Raw genomic sequence first — 19,307 nt, 5'->3', positions numbered from 1 at the left:
ATCTGACCCAGTGCCAAACACAGTGTCTGGAACATCTGTTGACTAAAGGCAACTACCAATATCTTAAGTATAACCCATGAGCTTAGGTAGTCTAACAAATCCTCGGGCCTGTCAGCACCAAGGCTTGTTGACCTTGTGAGAATGAACAAGTCCTAGCTTCCAACCCAGACACAAATGCAATCTCATGACTATTGTGCCAGACCCCAAACTTTCTGGACTTCACTTTTCAGCGTTTCACCTGAGGCTTTGCTCAGCCTTCTGATTGTGGAGCTGTCTTCACCTCCATGTCTCTGCTGGCTCTGGGACTCCTACCCATCTTTCTAGGCTCATTCACAGCCACCTCCTTCCACAACCTCAACCTAAGTCTCTTTTAGGACCAGAAAGTCAGTACCATTTCTTCCTTAGTTTTCTCATAGACTTTGACAGGGATATGACACAGCAAGCCTTCCACACCTGTGGGCTCTGTATCTATCATTCAACTGATCACAGATTGATACTGTTGTAGAAAAAGAAAATTATACCCTCACTGAGCATATCTAGACTATTTCCCTTCATCATTCCCCAATATTACCAAATCACAAAGATCTATGTATTTTACATGCCATTAGGTGTTATAAGTCATGCAGGGATGATTTAGCATGCATAGCAGGATTGCAGCATTTAGACCCAAATACTCTGCCATTTGAATAAGAAACATCTGTGCATTCTGACCGGTGAGGGAGGCTTATGGAGTACCCTTCTCAGATATTAAGGATAGCTGTATATGTTTGGACTTTGTAAACCAACATAGCACTCGTACTCTCTGCTCATAGTTCTGTCTAGTACCTCTGTGGTTCTGAGTCCTTTCTGGTGGTCATACCACTGACAATTTTTGTAGAAGTTGTTCAGCCAGGAGGCAAGGGCTCTGATACTCAAAGGGACAGGGCTTGCATTCAGGAGAGATATTGAGAGACCCAGGGCCAGCTGGCAGATGGAACTTATGAGGACAAGGCATGGGCCAGTGTCGTAATGGGGAAGAGAGAGTGATCTCACACTTACTTGGCATAGGCTTTCTCCAGCAGGCACGGCCAGAATTCCTGCTTGTTACGAGGATGTACGAAGAGGTAGTCTCTCCCCACAACAGGCAGATAGTCATCTACCACCACTTCTACCCACTGACCACACTGCCAGAACTGGAAGAGAGACAAATGTGTGTCTTAGTAGAGTTGCAGTAGGAGAGAGTTTCTAGAGCCTTTCAACCTGTGCTGAAAGATGCTCACAGTTACAACCTGAACTCAATGATACAACCACAACCTCGATCCAGAATAAAACTCTAGTCTAAGTTGCTGGGCAGGTTGCAAGCATGTCATCTCCATCCAGTGGCAGATATAGAAAAATAGTCAGAGAACCACAAAGGATAAAAAATGAGGTAGTTTGTGAAAGGAAGTAAAGGCAGGAGGAACAGAATTGGGTTCTACTGACTGTGGGCTTACTTTGGCAAGTTCTTGGTGAGCTCCAAAGACACACATGAGACAGTCTAGGTGAGTAGTCTGTACAGGGTTGGAAGAGGGTGGGAGAGCCTGCTGGGGAGCAGTGGGCTTGGGGGAGGAGATGCTGTGTAAGCAGACAGGGATTGCATCACAGATAGGTTGCAGGGGCAAAGGCCTGCAGGCAAAAGGACTGAGTAGTGTCAGCTTCATTCTGGCCCTCTCGTCCTCATATCATTCTGGCCCTACCTCAACAGCAGAGAAATGAAACTGGCACTGCTACTGCTCAGAGTGCAAATGCAACAGCTGTTCCTCTACCAAACAGACTGTTTCCATCTTTACACTCAACTCTAAATGGTTCACCTAGGGACATCATCAAGCAAGGACCATTCATTCAAAGTCAACCTTCTTCACTTCATTGCTGGCCTCCCCTGGGCTGGATGAAGAGTGGTGGGACTTCCAGGCTTGAGCTTTGATGAAGACAAGTCTCCCCTAGCTGGGTGAACGTTATCTTTCATTTACATGGCTTTCGTCCACAGCTGGTTGTCCAGATGTTGGGCTGTCACATCCAGCTGAGGACCCACTTTCAGAGCAGAGATGGAGACCAAGATACAGATAATCAGTTGAGACAAAGGAAAGATGTTTTCACGGTCCTAATAAATCGTGCACTGCAGCTGGCCCAGGCACAGCTGTGGACTTGTGTTCTTCTGGCAGTGTGCAGGAAGAAGTGTAGGTGTTGAGGCTGAGGAGTCACCAAGGAAAGCCAAACCCAGCTCCCAGAAGGAGGGAACTCAAAGGGCCATCTGGATTTTGTGCTTAATTGGGTAGCAACAAATAACAGTGACCATTTTGTGGAAATGTACTAGAATTCTGGTTTCGCCTCTTAATTACCTAAATAACAGATGTAGGACAAGACATTTAATTCGTGGTGTCAGTTTCCTCATCTGCCAAAGAATGGCATGATTAAGAATGGCCTCAGAGGCTGTATCTGGGATCAGACAAAAGGGAGAGTGTTGTTTTGAGGGACTGCTGTCGACAGCCATTTTGTTTAGCATCCAGGATAGTGCCTGATACCCAGGAGGCCATGTTGAATAGGTGCATCTTGCTGGAGGATGCTGATCGTGCTGGTTTCATCCTAGAACTCACCCTCACCTCCATCTTCCTTTGTAGTAAGGTCAATCAAATTTGATCTTCCTTTACCAAGAGAACCTCAGGTGAGATTGCTGATACCAGAGAGGATGCAGGGCCCTGACTGGTGACCATGACTGTGACTATGACATAAAATTCCTGGCTTGTGTCTCTGTGTGAGGAGGGCTGGTATCCAGCTAATGTCTACACCTGCTAGAGCTATGCAGGTGCCATATTGCCTCACTGCTTTGTCAGGGAAAATAGAAGTGTTTGGGGGCAAGGTATCTGAAGTACCCTGGGCATGGGGTGTTTCCAGAAGCAGTGAGTGACAGAGGCTCCTCGTAGAAAGTAGAGACCTTGAGATTTTTAACATCACTGCTGTGAAACTGGGAACCTTGGTGATTTTCTTTGTTATCCAGTAGAGCAAAGTATATCCTGCCTGGGGCTCCAGTTACTCTAGTCAGTGTGGTAATTAGATCAACAGAGGTGGTAAGATCCCTAGCTGTCTGTCAGAGGATCTAGAAGGCACCTCATTGGGTTTCAGGAGGAGGAAACAGGAAAAGGAGGAGGCTCAGCAACAAGGAAAAGGAAGCTGGCTAATGAAAAGGAGGCTGTCCTTCAGAGTGAAAGGTTCACTGAGTTCCCGGCAAGATTATTTCTGAAAACATATCCATGTGGATGTATTCTAGACAATTTACCCTTCTCTGGGGGAGAGGGGAGAGAGACTTTCAGGGACTTGCAGGTTGAAGGTGTATGTCGGGTATAAAGTAAGGAAAACAGATTAACATTAGATGTTTTCCTACAACATTGGAACCTATAAGACAATGAGGATAGTGAAGAAAAATGTGTGATACCAGAATCCTTAAACCTAACCACGATGTCAGTCTCAAGTGAGAGCAAGTAAAAAAACTCTCATTGTTCTCTCAGGAAAATTATGCAAGGAACTACCACGATTTAATGAAGTCAGATTAGAACAAAATCTTAAATTCAGGAAAAAGGAAGAGTAAGATAAACAGGAGCAAGTAATGCATTTTAAATACACCTTTTTACAAGAAACATACCTGTAAAGAGACTGATAATAAAGGGATAAGCAGAGACACAAGCGGGACATGTGCTATGGGGATGATATGAAAATTAGATAGTGAGGAACAAGGCCAAAAACATTAAATATAACAAATAAGGATATTATCCAAGTTTTATGATGGCAACACTATTATGTCAACACCCTAAGTTTTGGGCCACTAAAGAATACAACAGAAAGCACGAAGAGCAAGAACATTCAATAGAAGATGCAGTTTCAAAGACTATGACAAAGAACTTCAATTGCTTTTTTTGAATTTGATAAACAAAGCAGACAAATTAAGCCAAGATAAAATAGGCAAGTGTAGGTAATATAATATGCAAACCTGAATGCTAGTCCAATAAATAAACATGAGCCATTAAAAACTATCATGGATGTGGCCATAAATAAAACAACTTTAACAGTATCCTCAGATGTAGGCACTATCATAAGTGTATATTTTATAAATCTGGCCATCATTTAATAAAACTAAAACTCAGCAACCTTAAGATTACTTCCTATAAAATATAATCACTTGAACATTAACTAAGCAATCCCATAGGGATAGAAAAGAACAAATCAACGCTAACTACACTACAAAATTAAATTAAAAAGTAAGAGATTTCATGTCAAAACTTACAAAGTTCTAAGAGGGAAGTTTATAGCCTTAAAAGGTTATACTAAAAAGACTAACCAGCCAGGCACTGGTGGCTCACACCTGTAATCCTAGCTGTTCAGGAGGCTGAGATCTGAGGATCACAGTTCAAAGCCAGCTTTGGCACTAAAGTCTGTGAGACTCCTATCTTTGATTAACCTCTAGAAAACTGGAAGTAGCACTGTGGCTCAAAGTGGTAAAGGACTAGCCTTAACTCAAGCTGAAGTGCTCATGGTCAGTGCCCAGGCGCAGGGTTCAAGCCCCACAACCAAAAAAAAAAAAAAAAAAAAAAAGAAAGACTAACAATATTAATTATGCAATTCCAGAAAACATAAAGAACAAAAAACATCCAGATTGTGACAGGAAATCAATAAAGAACAAAAAGATGATTTGTTAATAACCTATACTGTAGATTTGCTGAATTAAAAGGGAAGGAGGAAAAAGAAAAATATATCTCTAGGATTAGGAAAGTTGATCTAGCCAGAGACTTACATGAGACTAAGTGGATTATCAGAATAATACAAACAATCTATAAGGTGATACTTCGAAAATAAAGAGAAACAGCTAATATTTCTAATAAAGTATGCATTTCAATAATTAGCTCCAGTAGGAATACGAGATTTAAGCAATAAATGGCTATGAATGTACTGGAATAAAGAAATCACATTAAGAACAGGTGAGTTATTCGCTATTGTCTAGCTTACCTTTTGTATACTTTATTTCAATTTTGATTATCAAAAGCTATACAATGATAAGCAAACATTCCTCAAATTACATCAAATTTTAAAAATGCAATCAGTTCACTTTAAAAAGCTAGCATAATCCAAACAGGATGAAAATAGCATAAACTAGAAACTAATTTTACACAAAATTGGGGCAAAAATTTTGAATAAAAAATTTTAACAAATTGAATCCAACACATTTCAGGAAAATACATTACTAAAATTAAAAGGAGGGAGGATATTTTTTCTTCTGGACAGTCCTGGTGCTTGAACTCTGGTCCTGGTTGCTGCCCCAGAGCCTTTGTGCTGAAGACTAGTTCTCTACCACTTGTGCTACAGTTCCACTTCTGGCTTTTTGTGGTTAATTAGAGATAAGAGTCTCATGGACTTTCCTGCGCATGCTGGCTTTGAACCTCTATTCTCAGATCTCAGCCTTCTGAGTAGCTAGGAGCATCCAGAATGAGGCAGGATTTTTTATTCTTGTCACTATGATTCAAAAATACTAAGTTTCTAACTAATACGATGAGGAAAGAGTAAAATATGAACATCTATATATAAGAGAAAATTACCTCTATCTTAGATAGAGGTAACAGATAATATTTTTATCGGGTATTATTATTATAGCTAAAACAGCCCAGATTCTACTAAAGAAAAAAGAGAACTATGAAAACAACGACAGGGTGACTAGATACAAATTAATAAATGTCATAGCATTTCTCTTTTTCAGCAGTATCTAGTTGAAAATGAGGAGGAGAGCTCCAAAATATTTGATTCACATTAGCTATAAAATTTTTAAATATTTGAGAATAAATTTACCAAGAAGGATAGAGCACCAATATGAAAACATAACCATAACATTTTATTTAAGGGCATAAAACTAGTTCTGAATAAATAAAAAGATAGCTCATACTTCTGGAAAGGAATAATTAAAACAATAAAAATGTAATTTTTCCAAATTAATACATAAATTCAATGCTATTCTATTTTATATCACAGCAGCTTCTCTTTTTAATTAGACAAAACGATTTTTAAAATTCTCATGGAAGAATAAGGCAAGAATTACTGAGATATTCTTAAGAAAAAATAATGAAGGAAAACTTGTTGCAATTCCTGTGATTCTCTTGAAATCTAAACATGACATGACTCTGAAATAGATATACAAGAACACAGTGATAACCACGGGTTTCTAGGTCATAGTCTTCTTAATCCTCCCATTTCTTCTTATACACATAATTTTTAAAAATGTTTATTGTTAGTAAAAAAAATGAGGTACAGAACAGGTACATGAGTCAGGTAATGAGTACACTCCTTTCCTTACTCTCTGCCCCCCAACAAGTTGTATAGTTAATTTTCCACACTGTGATTGCTATTGCTGCATCTGTTCACCCTTCATCTCTCCATTTCTGTGCCCCTATTTCCATGATTTTTAACTTGAATCTTCCCTGAGTGTGATGTGAGTAACTAACACAGAGTATTATTCTCACCCCAAACTTCCAAGACTGTTCAAGACTCTCCTTTGCCAGGGGCAGGGGTTTATAGAGCACACCAGTGGGGCACGTACCCGGAACCGGAAAATTCCAGCATACTGGTATGAAAAGCTTTGGTCCATCAGGATCTTCTTCAGACGCTGGGGATTCTGGGTCAAGGAGCCCAATGCTGCCAGGAACCAGCAGTCCCCTGGGAGAGGATAAAGTCATGAGAGGCTGATGCAATGTACCTGGAAGGCCCACCCCATCATTTCACAGATCCTAGCCATTGGAGTCACCATGCTTGCTTCCTTCTGGAGACATGGTTGAATATTCATCTGAAATGCCTGAGACTAGAAGGATTTGAGATTTTTGAACTCTTAAAAATTAGTATTTTTGGAAGATTTGCATGTCCACAATGGTATCCATGGAGACAGATGCAAGTTTAAACACAAAATGATGCACACTTCACATGCAACGTAGACATACAGCCTGAAGGAAGTTTTAAAAAAGTTTCAAATGGATTGGGCTATAACTAGCCTATGACTAGCGTACATGAGACCCCGGGTTCAGTCCTCACAAGTGGGTCAACAAAAAAGAAACATCGTAGTGCTTCTATGTTATAACTTATCACTGGAGGCCACGTGTGAAATTTTCTACTTGTGGCACGATGTTAGTGCTTAGATAGCCCCAGACTGTAGAGCATGTAGGATTTAGGAAGGGTTACATTACGGATGTTTAACTTATTATGTTTTTCCCTCTTGAGAGAGGAAAACTGCTCTAATACTTATTCCAAGTGAGACAGAGAAAGGGTTGCTTCTGGCGGTGATAGTGGAGATGGTAATGGGGTGTGTGTGTGTGTGTGTGTCTGATGGTATGTTGGATGTTATAGTAATGGTAAGGGACTACAAAGAGCCACAGTCAGGCAATTTAAGTATACTGATTCATTCTCTCTCTCTCTCTCTCTCTCTCTCTCTCTCTCTCTCTCTCTCTCTCTCTCTCTCTCTCTCTGTCTCCCCCAACTCTGTCTCTGTCTCTCTCTCTCTTGCCAAAAGTGTTCAGAATTAAAATTACAGAAAACCTTGCTGCTAGCTTACATAGCAGCCAAGAATTGTACAATCATTAAACAGACTTGAATTTTTCTTTGCTAATAGTTGTTCAGTTCTTATCCTTGCAAAGACATTGATTAGAAATCCATAGAGGGGTTTCTCCTCCTCTCTGGAGGGATGCAAAGTCTTGAGGCTTTCCTGGGCTACTACTGTGCATCCTTCTGGATAGGCCTTTCCCCTCTCCTGAACCTTTCTCGTTTACCTTCAGTACCATGAGCTCTGTGAGCGCTGTATACCAGCAACTATGCTCAATGCAGAAGCCACACAGAAACCTCAGCATTCCTTCCTCCAGTCAGGTAAAAGACTCGTAAGCTGATTATGAACTGGTGGCCAGGTAGGCTTTTCATCACACTGGATTAGGAAACAATGAAAATGGGGAGGGAAGATGTTAGGGTCTTACCTGCAGTTCCTTGTTGGATGTCAAATCTGCTGGCATCTTCCAAGATGAAGTAAGGGGGTCCCTCCGATAAATCCTTAGGGGAAAGGGGGCAAAGCGGTGAGCATTTTTCATCTGTAATGTTTCAGTGCAGTTCCCACAACATTGTTCATTAGAATGATCAAAGTTAATTGCTATAAAGCTGCCTAAAATCTGAGTGACAATTCACTTTCTTTTTCTTCAGGATATGTCGTGTGTGTGTGTGTGTGTGTGTGTGTGTGTGTGTGTGTGTGTGTGTATATGTTTCTACTAGGATTGAACTCAGGGCCTTGAGTTTTTGCTTGGCCTTTTCCCTCAAGGTTAATTCTCTACTACTTAAACCACATCTTCATTTCTAGCTTCTAGTTCATGAATTGGAAGTAAAATCTGCCCAAGCTTGTGTTAGCTGATGAGGTCCTCAGATCTTAGTCTCCTGAGTAGCTAGGATCACAGGCATGATCACCCAGTGCATGGCTCTTCTTCAGGCTTCATTATTCTCAGGAAGCAGATATCAAGGTGTGTGTGTGTGTGTGTGTGTGTGTGTGTGTGTAAACAGCAAAGGAGACAAGCAAAGTACCCGAGGAGACCACATAAATAAGGACTGTGACTCTTCACAGCAAATAACCAGTCTTCTGGTCCCAACAAACCAGTGGTTTATGAGAAAGCAAATTTAGATATATTTATTACACAAAACTTTAGAAATATAAATATAAGAAGGGACTAAAGCCAGAAAGTAAATTGGGTTAAAAAAATAATAGCTAGACTTTTTACCAGTCCTGGGTCATGAACTCAGGGCCTAGGCGCTGTCTTTGGGCTTTCTCAAGGCTAGAACTCGACCACGTGAGCCACAGCACCATTTCTGGCTTTTTTCTGTGCGTGTGGTACCAAGGAATCGAACCCAGGTCTTCATGCATGGTAGGCAAGCAATCTACCACTAGGCCAAACTCCCAGCCCTAATAGCTAGACTTTTAACACTGTGAATAAAGGGATATTTTATGGAAGAAAGATGACGATTGACATAAAAAAGAGAAGGGACTATAGCTATCCATAATAAAACTTTTCTTGTGAAGTCGCATCTCTTAGAAATCTTCTTGAGCAGGTAGGGTGGTAGCCTTGAGCTGAAGAGCACAGGGACAGCACCCAGGCCAGAGTTCAAGCCCTATGACCTACAAAAAAGAAAAAGAAAAAAGAAATCTCCTTGGGCAATCTTCAAGTCCAGATTCAAGTTGCTGTGTAGGATAAGTTTGCCCTTTACAGGGTTCTCTTTACTCTCTGAACTACTCACAGACCAAGTCTGGATGACATATGTCCTTTCACAGCCTCCAGCCCCCATGCTCCTGCCTGCCTCAGGAAGGGAATGTTGAAATGGTCAACAGAGGGGCAACATCGAGGTAAAATGTGGGAGCTCTCAACAGATACCGGGATTGTGAGTCCTGGAAGGAGATATCTAGATATTTGGAGGTCTCACTCCTGCCTGAATCCATGCTCACTGCCTCTCAAACTTTGTCTGCTACTAAAAGCCCACAGGCTCTCCTCTATTATAACTTGTCTGTGCAATTCTTCCTGATTTTCATTGTGTAAGTTTGCATAATTTGGTCATTGCTTCTCTATCATTGCTTTTCACATTGACAAATATGTCCCTAGAGAGCAGGGCTGCAACAATGCCATGAACTCATTTGCCCAGCAGCCATGAAAGCATGGAGTCCTATGCCAGTGGAACCTGCCAGCCTTTCATTCATAGACAGTCCACGTTTCCTGGAGGGGAATGCATCTCCTGGACACACATAGGTATGCCTATCTCTTACTCAGCCTCCTTCTTTTTTCTCAATGGCGGACTCCATCAGATGCCAGGAGAGGCATACACAGGCTCTTCTAAGACAGGGGCCCTGTGCCAGAACTATGGCTGGGCTGCACTTGGGAAATCTCTGCAGTCCACACAAGCAGGAATGAACACTCCAAGGAGCTGTGGCCATATGTACATGGTTCTGTGTTTATAACATCACTATTTAGAATGGCTTAGTCATGGAATTAATTAGCCTAGCTGCCCATCAACAGATGAATGGTGTGTATGAGAGTGTGAGAGTGTGTGTGTGTGTGTGTGTGTGTGTGTGTGCATGTGTGTAATGGAGAATTTTTCACCCATAACATTTTCTTGTTATTCACAAGAAAATGGATAGAACTGGAGGAATAAGGAAGAGGCAGAAAGACAAACAGTGCATTTTTTTTTTCATCTGTGAAGTCTAAGATTGTAGACAATAAAGACACAAAGCAGAAGTGAGTCAATATGGAATGTGGGCAGTGGTAGGACAGAGTGGAACAAGAGAAGGTGATGGGTATATAATACATCCTGTGCAATGTGAAAATGTCATAATCAAGCATGGTTTTTTAGTAGTCCTTGGGCTTGAACTCAGGGCCTGGGCATTATCCCTGAGCTTTTGTACTCAAGGCTAGTGCTCTACCACTATGGCTCTGAGCCATAGCACCACTTCTGATGTTTTTTGTGTGTTTAAATGGAAATAAAAATCTCACAGACACTTCCTGCCCAGGCTGGCTTAAAACCATGATCCTCAGATCTCAGCCTCCTAAGTAGCTAGGATTATCGATGAGAGTTATTAGTGTCCAGCCTGAAATCTACTCACTTATGAAATTAATAATTTATTAAATTGAACATTTCATTAACTACTAATTATCCCCTCTCTTCTATTGATGACAAGAAAAACTTAAAGCCCCATGGGATTCTGGCTGTTATGAATGAAGACAGTTAATGAAAGGAGAGATGTGGTTTCAGTGGTAGAATACCAGCCTTGGGTGAAAAAAGCCAATCAAAAGTTCAAGGCCACGTGTTCAAGTTCTGCTACTGGCAAACACGCACATAAAAGATTTTAAGTGATAAGCATTACAGATGATATGAGGAAGGTCATGAGGTTTTGAACCAGGAACACAGGAAATTTTTGTCCTGCTTTTGTTATTGTTGTTGGTTGGTTAGTTGGTTTTGGGCCACGGCTGGGGCTTGAATTCAGTGCCTCATGCTCTCTCTTGGCTTTCATTCAAGGCCAGAGATCTACCACTTGAGACACAGCTTCACTTCCAGCTTTTTGCTGGTTAATTGGAGATAAGTATCTCACAGAGTTTTCTGTCCTGGCTGGCTTCAGACCTTGATTCTTAGATCTCGGCTTTCTGAGTGCTAGGTGCTGAGCCACCAGTACCTGACTTTCCCCTGTTTACCTTGACCCACTTCCCTGCTTTTTTGAGGCTGTACTCCTCTCCTCTGCTGTGTTTAGGTGATTCAAACCTGACATGGAATCCTGCCCTGACATTTCTCCCCAGGTGATCCGGAGCCCTTTTCAATTTCTTCTCCTTTGCTGAAGTTCAGTTCCCTCATATATAACACAGGGCCAAAATGTATGGACATTTGAGAGAACCCAATAATGAAGCAAGGCCATGGCTGCCACTATGACAAACTTGCTGAACTCTAGGTGTTCTATTTCTGGGTTGTTCTCTGCAGGCTTCTAACAGCCTTACAAAAGCAAGATGAATACTTCTAGTCTGCAAGAGAGAAAGCAATGCAGAATACTTAGTCCAACATCTAACAGGGCACGTGTTCAATAAGTATTGATTCCTTTCTCCTGTGGTATCTGCAACAGTAAAAAGGCTCTGCTCATAGACAACCCAGAGCCCCAAATGCATCCATTATTAAACAAGGCAGAATCAAAACATGAATTAAGTAGTCAATTCCTAGTCAAAAGGACAAAGAAGCTTCTCAAAAATAGGAGGAAGGAAATGATAAAGAAAACAATTTGTGAATCATAAACTAAAGCAGAATAAAAACAGCAAGAATAATAAAGTAAATAAATTGTTCTACTTGAGGTAGTGGATTTATGGAGACTCAACTGTTGGCAAAATAATAGAAAAGCCCAAATAAAATTAGAAATAAAGATGGAGTTTAGCGATATGAAAAAAATGATGTAAAATTCTGTACTAATCTCTTTAAGATACTAATAATCTTCTGGATGAAAATCAACAGGCTAAAACAGGCTAAAATATTTCAAATTAGTCAATAATCTGAAAGACTAAGAGCTTTTGGTAACATGTTTACAACTGCAAAGAATACTGCTATAATATGCCTGAAAAAATATCTTCCTGCTATATACAGCTTTCCTGTGGTATTCTTTTGTAAGGATGAGAACAGCCCTACAGCATTTGCAATGTTAAGATAAAAGAACAGAATTCTATTGTCATTTAAGAAGCCAGAACAGCCTTGATGCCTGAAAGAAAACACACACACACACACACACACACACACACACACACACACACACACACATTTTCACATACAGACATACATAGTGGACTGATTTTTACTGCCTTATTATGATCAAGTAGGATTGGCTGTAGAAGTGCAAAAATCCACTGTGCCCTCCTTAAAGCATGCAGTAATATGAAATAACACTTACTTGGGCCAAAGAAAGGAATCATAACCTTTCCACAACTGCTACAAAGTCATTTGATAAATGCAAAACAACTTTTTATGTTTGGCCAAAATAATGAAAATTATAACTAAAAAGTAAAAATTTAACTATAAGGAACAGATTTATTTTTCACATGATAAAAAATTTAAAGGTGATTACTTCTAACCCAGCTGGACTCAATAGCCAACAACAAATTTACTTTTTTTTTTTTTTTTGCCTCAGAGAAGAATACCAGGCCAGGTGCCTACAACTCATGCCTGTAATCCTAGCTACACAAGAGGCTAACATGCGAGAACCAAGGTTCAAAGCTAGCCCTGATAGACAAATCCTCAAGACTTTTGTCTCTAACTAACCAGGAAAAAGCCAGAAATGGAGGTGTTTCTCAAGTGGTAGAGCACTGACTAGCCTTGAATAAAAGAGAAAAGGGAGAGCATGAAGCCATGGATTCCAGCCCTAGAACTACCACACACACACACACACACACACACACACACACACACACACACACACACACACAAAAGATAGGTTCAGGTGGCTATAATCCTAGTATTCAGGAAGCTGAGTATAAGGATAGTGGTTCAAGGCCAGCCTGGGCAATAAAAGTCCTTGAGTGTCTTATCTTTAATTACTACTGTAAAGCTGAACGTGGAGCTATGGCTCAAGTGGTAGAGCACAAGCCTCGATCTCAAAAGCTCAGGAAGATGTCCATGCCCTCCGTTCAAGCTCTGGGACTGGTACACATATACACAAATGGTAAGGACACACCTCTGTTTCCTGTCCTTTGTTTTGAGTCCAGGAACCTGGGCTGTTGTTTCCCCTAAGAAAGAGAGAATAGGGGAAGAGATGGAAATGATACCCACAGGTACTTCTGGGCTGCCGGGTCGGCGGGGGTCGGCTTCCCTAGGCAAAGTCCATGGAGAACACAGGTGACTGTGGCAGAGAGGTGGAATGCTCTGGCCCTGGGCAGCTCCTCATTTCTCAGGTAGACTGGACATAGCAGGGCAGTGATAGAAACCGATGTGATAGATCCTGGATCAGATTCAGGCTGAATCACAGACTGCACACATCAGGGCAGTGGCAAAACAAATGCGATAGATCCTAGATCAGATTCAGATTGAGCCACCACCCAGTGGTGACTCAGAATCGCCTGGTAGCTTGGCCGAGAGGCTACAGAGCCACACCTTCCATAACTTTGATTTAGCAGGTCAGTCAGAGACAGAGTTCTGACTTAGTATTGATCCCCAGGTATGTCTAAGGCCCAGCCAGGGCAAGGAAGCAGGTTCAGAGTGGTTGAGTGGTAGAAACAGGCTAGAACGTGGCAAGAACATAGCAGTCTACTGGTTCCATAGAGTCTGCTCTTTCTCTCTGACCATGCCAACAATTAGAGTTTTCTCAGCTTTAATGTTCTCTGACCCTGTGAGATGGCCTAGGCCTTTGTGGGCTGTGAAACACTCAGATGTGCAGCAGGAAGCTGTGATGTTTAATATGAAACGTGGACTTGACTGGATCACAGGGAGCAGAGCGATTTGGTAAATATTATTTCTGGGTGTGTCCGTGAGGGTGTGTGTGGATAAAATTAGTATCTGAATTGGCTGACTCAGGAAAGCAGACTGGCTTCCTCATATGGAGGGCACACTGAGTGCCTGAAATAGAACAAAAGGTGGAAAGAGAATTTAACCCCTTCTCAGCTAGAGCCAACCAAATGGTCTTTCTAATCCTCACTCTGGCCATGACACCAATGGCTCCCCTGATGCTCAGGCCCCTGCCTCAGACTTACTCATGCCATGGGTTTTCCTGGATTTCCAGGTGGCAGACAGTATATTGTGGAAATAGAACTTCTCCATGTCTGCATGAGAAAATCCCTCATAATACATCTCTCCTAATGAATATATCAATAGGATATGTATGTATGTATGTATATGCTTGTGTATATACCATGTGATATTCTATCATTATGGATACCAATAAACTCACTGACAATAAATGAAAAGTATTATATACATTAGGGTTATCATTTTTAGAGCACCTGAGTAAATGCAGAGGCTATCAACAATCAAACTAAGTAAATAGAGTAACTTATTTCTGGATTGTGGGCTCTTTCTCCAGGCAGAGTTTGGGATGATCTCTGGTTTATTATATGTGTTAGAAGTTCATGTAATGTGGGAGCCCTTGAGGTCTTAGCAAAAAGCTTCTCTAAAGTGGAGCCACAGCAGCCACTCTCCCCAGTGGTCTCTGCAGGTGGGTGCTGCAATGTGACAGCATTTGATGTCCTTGTATTCTCTTCGAAGGCTTCTCAAGACTTCTTCATGAATGCTACTCTTGGCTGAGAGAACATTCGTATGTTAATTTGTTTTGTACTATTGTGGCTGAAATACTTGAGAGAACAATATAGAAGAAGGAGGCTTCCTTTTTGGTTTACAATTTCAGAAGGTTCAGTCCCTGGTGGCTTTTTCTTTTGGCATGGGGGTCAGAAGTGTGTGGCAGGAGAGGCTGTTCACATAATGACAGAAAATAGAAAGCAAGGACAGGGCCAGGGACGAGGTAAAACCTTTAGAGATACATCTTAAGTGATCTACTTCCTCCAGCTAGGCGCTGCCTCCTGTTTTAGAGCCTCCCCAGAATACGACTACAGGCTAGGCACAGCCTTTGGGGACATTCCTTATGTAAACCATGACAAGTACATTTAACGTCTTACCATTCCATGCCGTGATGACCAGAGTTTTGCTGGGACAGGTAGCAATTTCATTCCCTTTTCTATTTTCCCCTAAAGAGTTTTGCTATAAACTCGTTCAACCACCATGGAAGGCAGTGTGGCAGTGCCTCAAAAGGCTAAACATAGAACTCCCCTATGACCCAGCAATTCCACTACTTGGCATTTACCCAACCATCCAGAAACAAGGGCATACTAAATCCACTAGCACAACAATGTTCATTGCAGCACTATTCACCATAGCAAAGATATGGAGCCAACCTAGACGTCCCTCAGTTGATGAGTGGATCAACAAGTTGTGATATTTGTACACATTGGAATTCTATGCTGCTGTCAGAAAGAACGACATCGCCCCATTTGTTAGGAAATGGAAAGACTTAGAAAAAATCATATTAAGTGAAGTAAGCCAGACTCAAAGGAACTTAGGCTCAATGGTTTCCGTCATTTGTCATAATCAGTAGAAACCTTGGGCTCTACTAGCAGAGATTTGCAATAGAGCAAAATCTTGATACATAAGGCCATATAGTATGAAGCTAATTTGAAAGGACCTCCAGGATATTGAAACAAAAGCCATATAACGAATGATTGTTGTCCTTAATGTACTATGTTATCTCTCATCTCCTTTGCTGTCCCTTGGGTATCTCATATTGTTACAGTATCTCACTTTGTTATCTGATATATTGAATTTATTTGTATTTGGTTATTTGAAATTTGATAGTGAAGAGGGGAAAACCAAGACGGTTGGGGAGGGTGGGGGAGAGGGTAATGGGTACCAAGACATGTGAAAGGGTATCAATGTATGTGAATTAATGCAACTTCTATCTGGCAAATATCATGTAACCCTTTTATTAATTGCAATAAAAATATTAAAAAAAGAAATGTACTCACTCATCACCTGATATATGTAACTGAAATCCCTCTGTACATCAACTTTACAATAAAAAATTAAATTAAATTAAAAAAAAGAGTTTTGCTATATTGCCATTGAGGTTGTTTGGCTAAATGGCATTTGGCTGTTGAGATTTCCTGTTTCCTCTTGCCTGATGGGACATCCCTATTGTACTTCTTTTTCTCTCTTTCCTTTATTTCTAGTGAATAGCTCCTTCAGGATCCACTCTGGCAACCCAAACATGCAGATTGTCACCTGGATAGGACTTACATTTCCCTGGGTGGACATAGGCTGGCTCCACAATGGGGTTTCAGGCTGAGCTAAACACCCCAGATAGAATGTTTACAGTGTTTTAGTAGTTGCCCAGAGTGTGAACTTTGCTACTATCTAGTAAAGACCAGAATGTGGAGCTGGCCTAATGAGCCCGGATGCCTCCTTAACCATTGTAAAGTTAAAGTTTAAATGCACAAATCAGACTTCTAGACAGCCATGAGCAAGCCACAGGTAGACATGGGATTCGGGACATGAGAGTAAGTATATTTGAACACTCCTGAGAGCATTTTCTTGGACCTCAAATGAGAAACTTGGACCTGTATGTCTCCTTGTAGGCCTTTGTTACAGTTGGCTAAGGGCTGGAACAGAAATTTCTGAATCCAAAATGCCCCCCAAAATTGGGAAAGTCTTAAGTCAGATCCCCTATGCCATCGCCCCTATTAAATATAGAAACAATAACTAGTGTTTAGTAAGTACTTGCAATGTGCTAGAGACTGTACTAAGTATAGCATTCATATTTCCTTCTTAAAATAACCACATGAAATATAGGTATTATATTTATGTTCATTATTTTTCACATAAAAGTGGAAATAAAGGCAGAATATCGAAAAAGAGAGATCTGCTTTAGAGACACAGATTCCTGGTTTTCCACATGAGGTAAGACAGTCTGCTGGTACATAAAATATTATTACTAGCAAGACAAAGCCCAGACTAAGATACAATTATAAAAACCACAAAGGATACAAAACAAGAAAAGACAAATAAAAAGCTTTAGAAAGTACCATACAAATTTAAGTATTGACATTGTGAAAAGGGACACATAGAAATATAATATTTTTAAAGAAATTCTGGAATGCAAAATGGCCTCTGATAGAATTCAGGTAAGGAGATTGAGGGAAGAATATAAGGCCACTAGCTATTCTAAGTTGGATTCCTGGAATGACTTTGTATGAATAATTTCACTCTGTCTCCATTTCTTCTTGCTCTCAAAAGATAGGATGTTCCTGGAATTAGATCCCAAATCACTCAACCTTTTCTAAATAGAAATGACATAAATTCCTCAATATTACAAATATAGTCTTAAATCATTGCTTAGCCCTTGTGTGTGGCGGGGGGAATCCTGACCAATCCTGATTCTAAAAGAATCTCAGCTTCTGAAAATAACTAAGGGTAGACAAAAAACATTTAGAATTCCTTTGAATGTGGTTCTCTGTTTTAGCTTTCAATAGGAGCCAAAGGCCAGAAAAACAGATCTCACCATTGGTAACTTCTTGTCAATGGCTGATGATGTGGGCTGCAAAAGACTGTAGCACCCCAACTTTCTTTAAGCAGTATTCCAAGTACCACAAGGCTTTACTAACCCTTTTATTCCATACTCTCTTGACTAAGACAATAGATTGCTATCTTGAGTTCTACCTTCCCACAGGTAGAACTGAATTAGCCATAGACTAGGCATTATCAGAAAACACCCTTTCCATATAACCTGACCTGGTGTTACTGAATCTGTTCTCAGAAACCACTGCTGACGGCCTCATCTCTGGATCACTAGACTTATGGTTTTCTTTTTCTGGCTCTACTGGCAGCTCATGGAAGCAGGCAGAAGAGGTTTGGGCTTCAAGATCATCAAAGAAGTTCCTTATCAAACTCCTTCTTCACAGTCCCGAGGAAGCTCTGAGAAGCTGGAATCGGCTCAGAAATTTTCCATAGAGCTTACAGCTCTAAATCTGAAATAGGTCCTAGGAAAACTAACAGGTCTTACTTGGTTGCAAGTAGAGTTGAAGGCTATCCAATGATCTGGGAGAGGCAGGTGGGGCTGGTTTGGTAGCTGCCCTGCAGAACATTCCTAATTTTACATTAGACAACTGAAATCATTTTATGGTGGTCAAATCTTCTTTACGAGACTGAGACTATAAAAGAGAAAGAGAGGGAACCTAGGCAATTATTTAAATTCCTATTGTAAGTGAGTAGCATGATCTATTCCCTTTGAGTGAATTTGAATAGGGAAGTAGAAAAGACTCTGATCCTTGAAGAGAATAAAGGTTGGTGAACTGATAGATGGGTTTAATTACAGAGGTAGAGAGACTCTAAAGACCAACTACAGCAATTTCATTTTTCCAGGGATGGAACTGAGGTGCTTTAATCTAGTCATGTGTTTGGTGTTATAGCTGGATTAGAACCAAGGGCTCTGGGGCTGGCTCCTGACACTGACTTTCTATCCTTCTGTATATACAAAGGGATAAGATGAATTTTATGAATTTCCTTCCAGTTTGGTTTGGGCCATCTCTGAAAGTCAGGTCTCAGACACATCTGCCTTTTTCTAGAAAATGTCAGTGCCTGCACAGGGCTCCAGAGCTGGTTTGTGTAGAAGGGGAGGTCCCTCCCCCCTCCCCCGTTCCTTCCCACCTCCCCCTGGTCGCTCACCACTGGTCTCTTCCATTGAAGGTTGGAGATGTTTTTTCCCTGGAGCAGCTTCTGGCCTATGGAAGAAGCCTCAGCAGGGAATGTCTCATCCACAAAAGGCAGGCCTTGACTTAGGCAATGATCCCGCAAAGAGGTAAAGTCCTGATTCTTGAATCTGACCACAGAAGTCTCTGTTGGTGGCTCTGGGGTATTTGCCATATTTTTCCTTAGAAGGAGGCCTGAAATCTTTTCTTGCTGGTGAGAAAGCAAAAAAAAAAAAAAAAAAAAAGATTTGATTTTTTTTTATTGTAATTAGTAAAAGGGTTACATGATATTTGCCAGATAGAAGGTGCATTAATTCACATACATTGATACCCTTTCACATGTCTTGGTACCCGTATCCCTCCCCCCCCACCCCCCAAGATTTGATTTTTTAAAGGAATAAGCAGTCACGTCTTTGAATGATTAGATATGAGCCCTGCTTTAGTACTCTGAGATTCCCATCTTTGTAAGTGGGGGAACTGAGATGTGATTCTTGCTGTTCC

At 41.0% G+C, this 19,307-nt stretch overlaps 1 protein-coding gene across 2 annotated transcripts in view; it reads right to left on the bottom strand.

The window, feature by feature from the left end:
- The window catches only part of Capn13 (calpain 13), a 64,875-nt gene extending 45,869 nt beyond the window's left edge, over window positions 1-19,006 (bottom strand). For both annotated transcript variants that reach the window (XM_090336177.1, XM_090336176.1), the window contains exons 1-4: window positions 18,784-19,006; window positions 8,007-8,079; window positions 6,593-6,708; window positions 1,039-1,172 (exon numbers count right to left, since the gene is read on the bottom strand). In XM_090336177.1, the coding sequence (XP_090192303.1) occupies window positions 1,039-1,172; window positions 6,593-6,708; window positions 8,007-8,079; window positions 18,784-18,981 (521 nt within the window). In that variant the 5' untranslated portion in view covers window positions 18,982-19,006. The remainder of the gene's footprint in view (window positions 1-1,038; window positions 1,173-6,592; window positions 6,709-8,006; window positions 8,080-18,783) is intronic.
- Window positions 19,007-19,307: the final 301 nt, after the last annotated feature.

This window comes from Megascapheus bottae, chromosome 7 (genome assembly GCF_031878675.1).
Source record: "Megascapheus bottae isolate mThoBot1 chromosome 7, mThoBot2.hap1, whole genome shotgun sequence".
In the NCBI taxonomy this organism is placed as follows: domain Eukaryota; kingdom Metazoa; phylum Chordata; class Mammalia; order Rodentia; family Geomyidae; genus Megascapheus; species Megascapheus bottae.
This window is presented reverse-complemented; position numbering and strand designations above follow the sequence as displayed.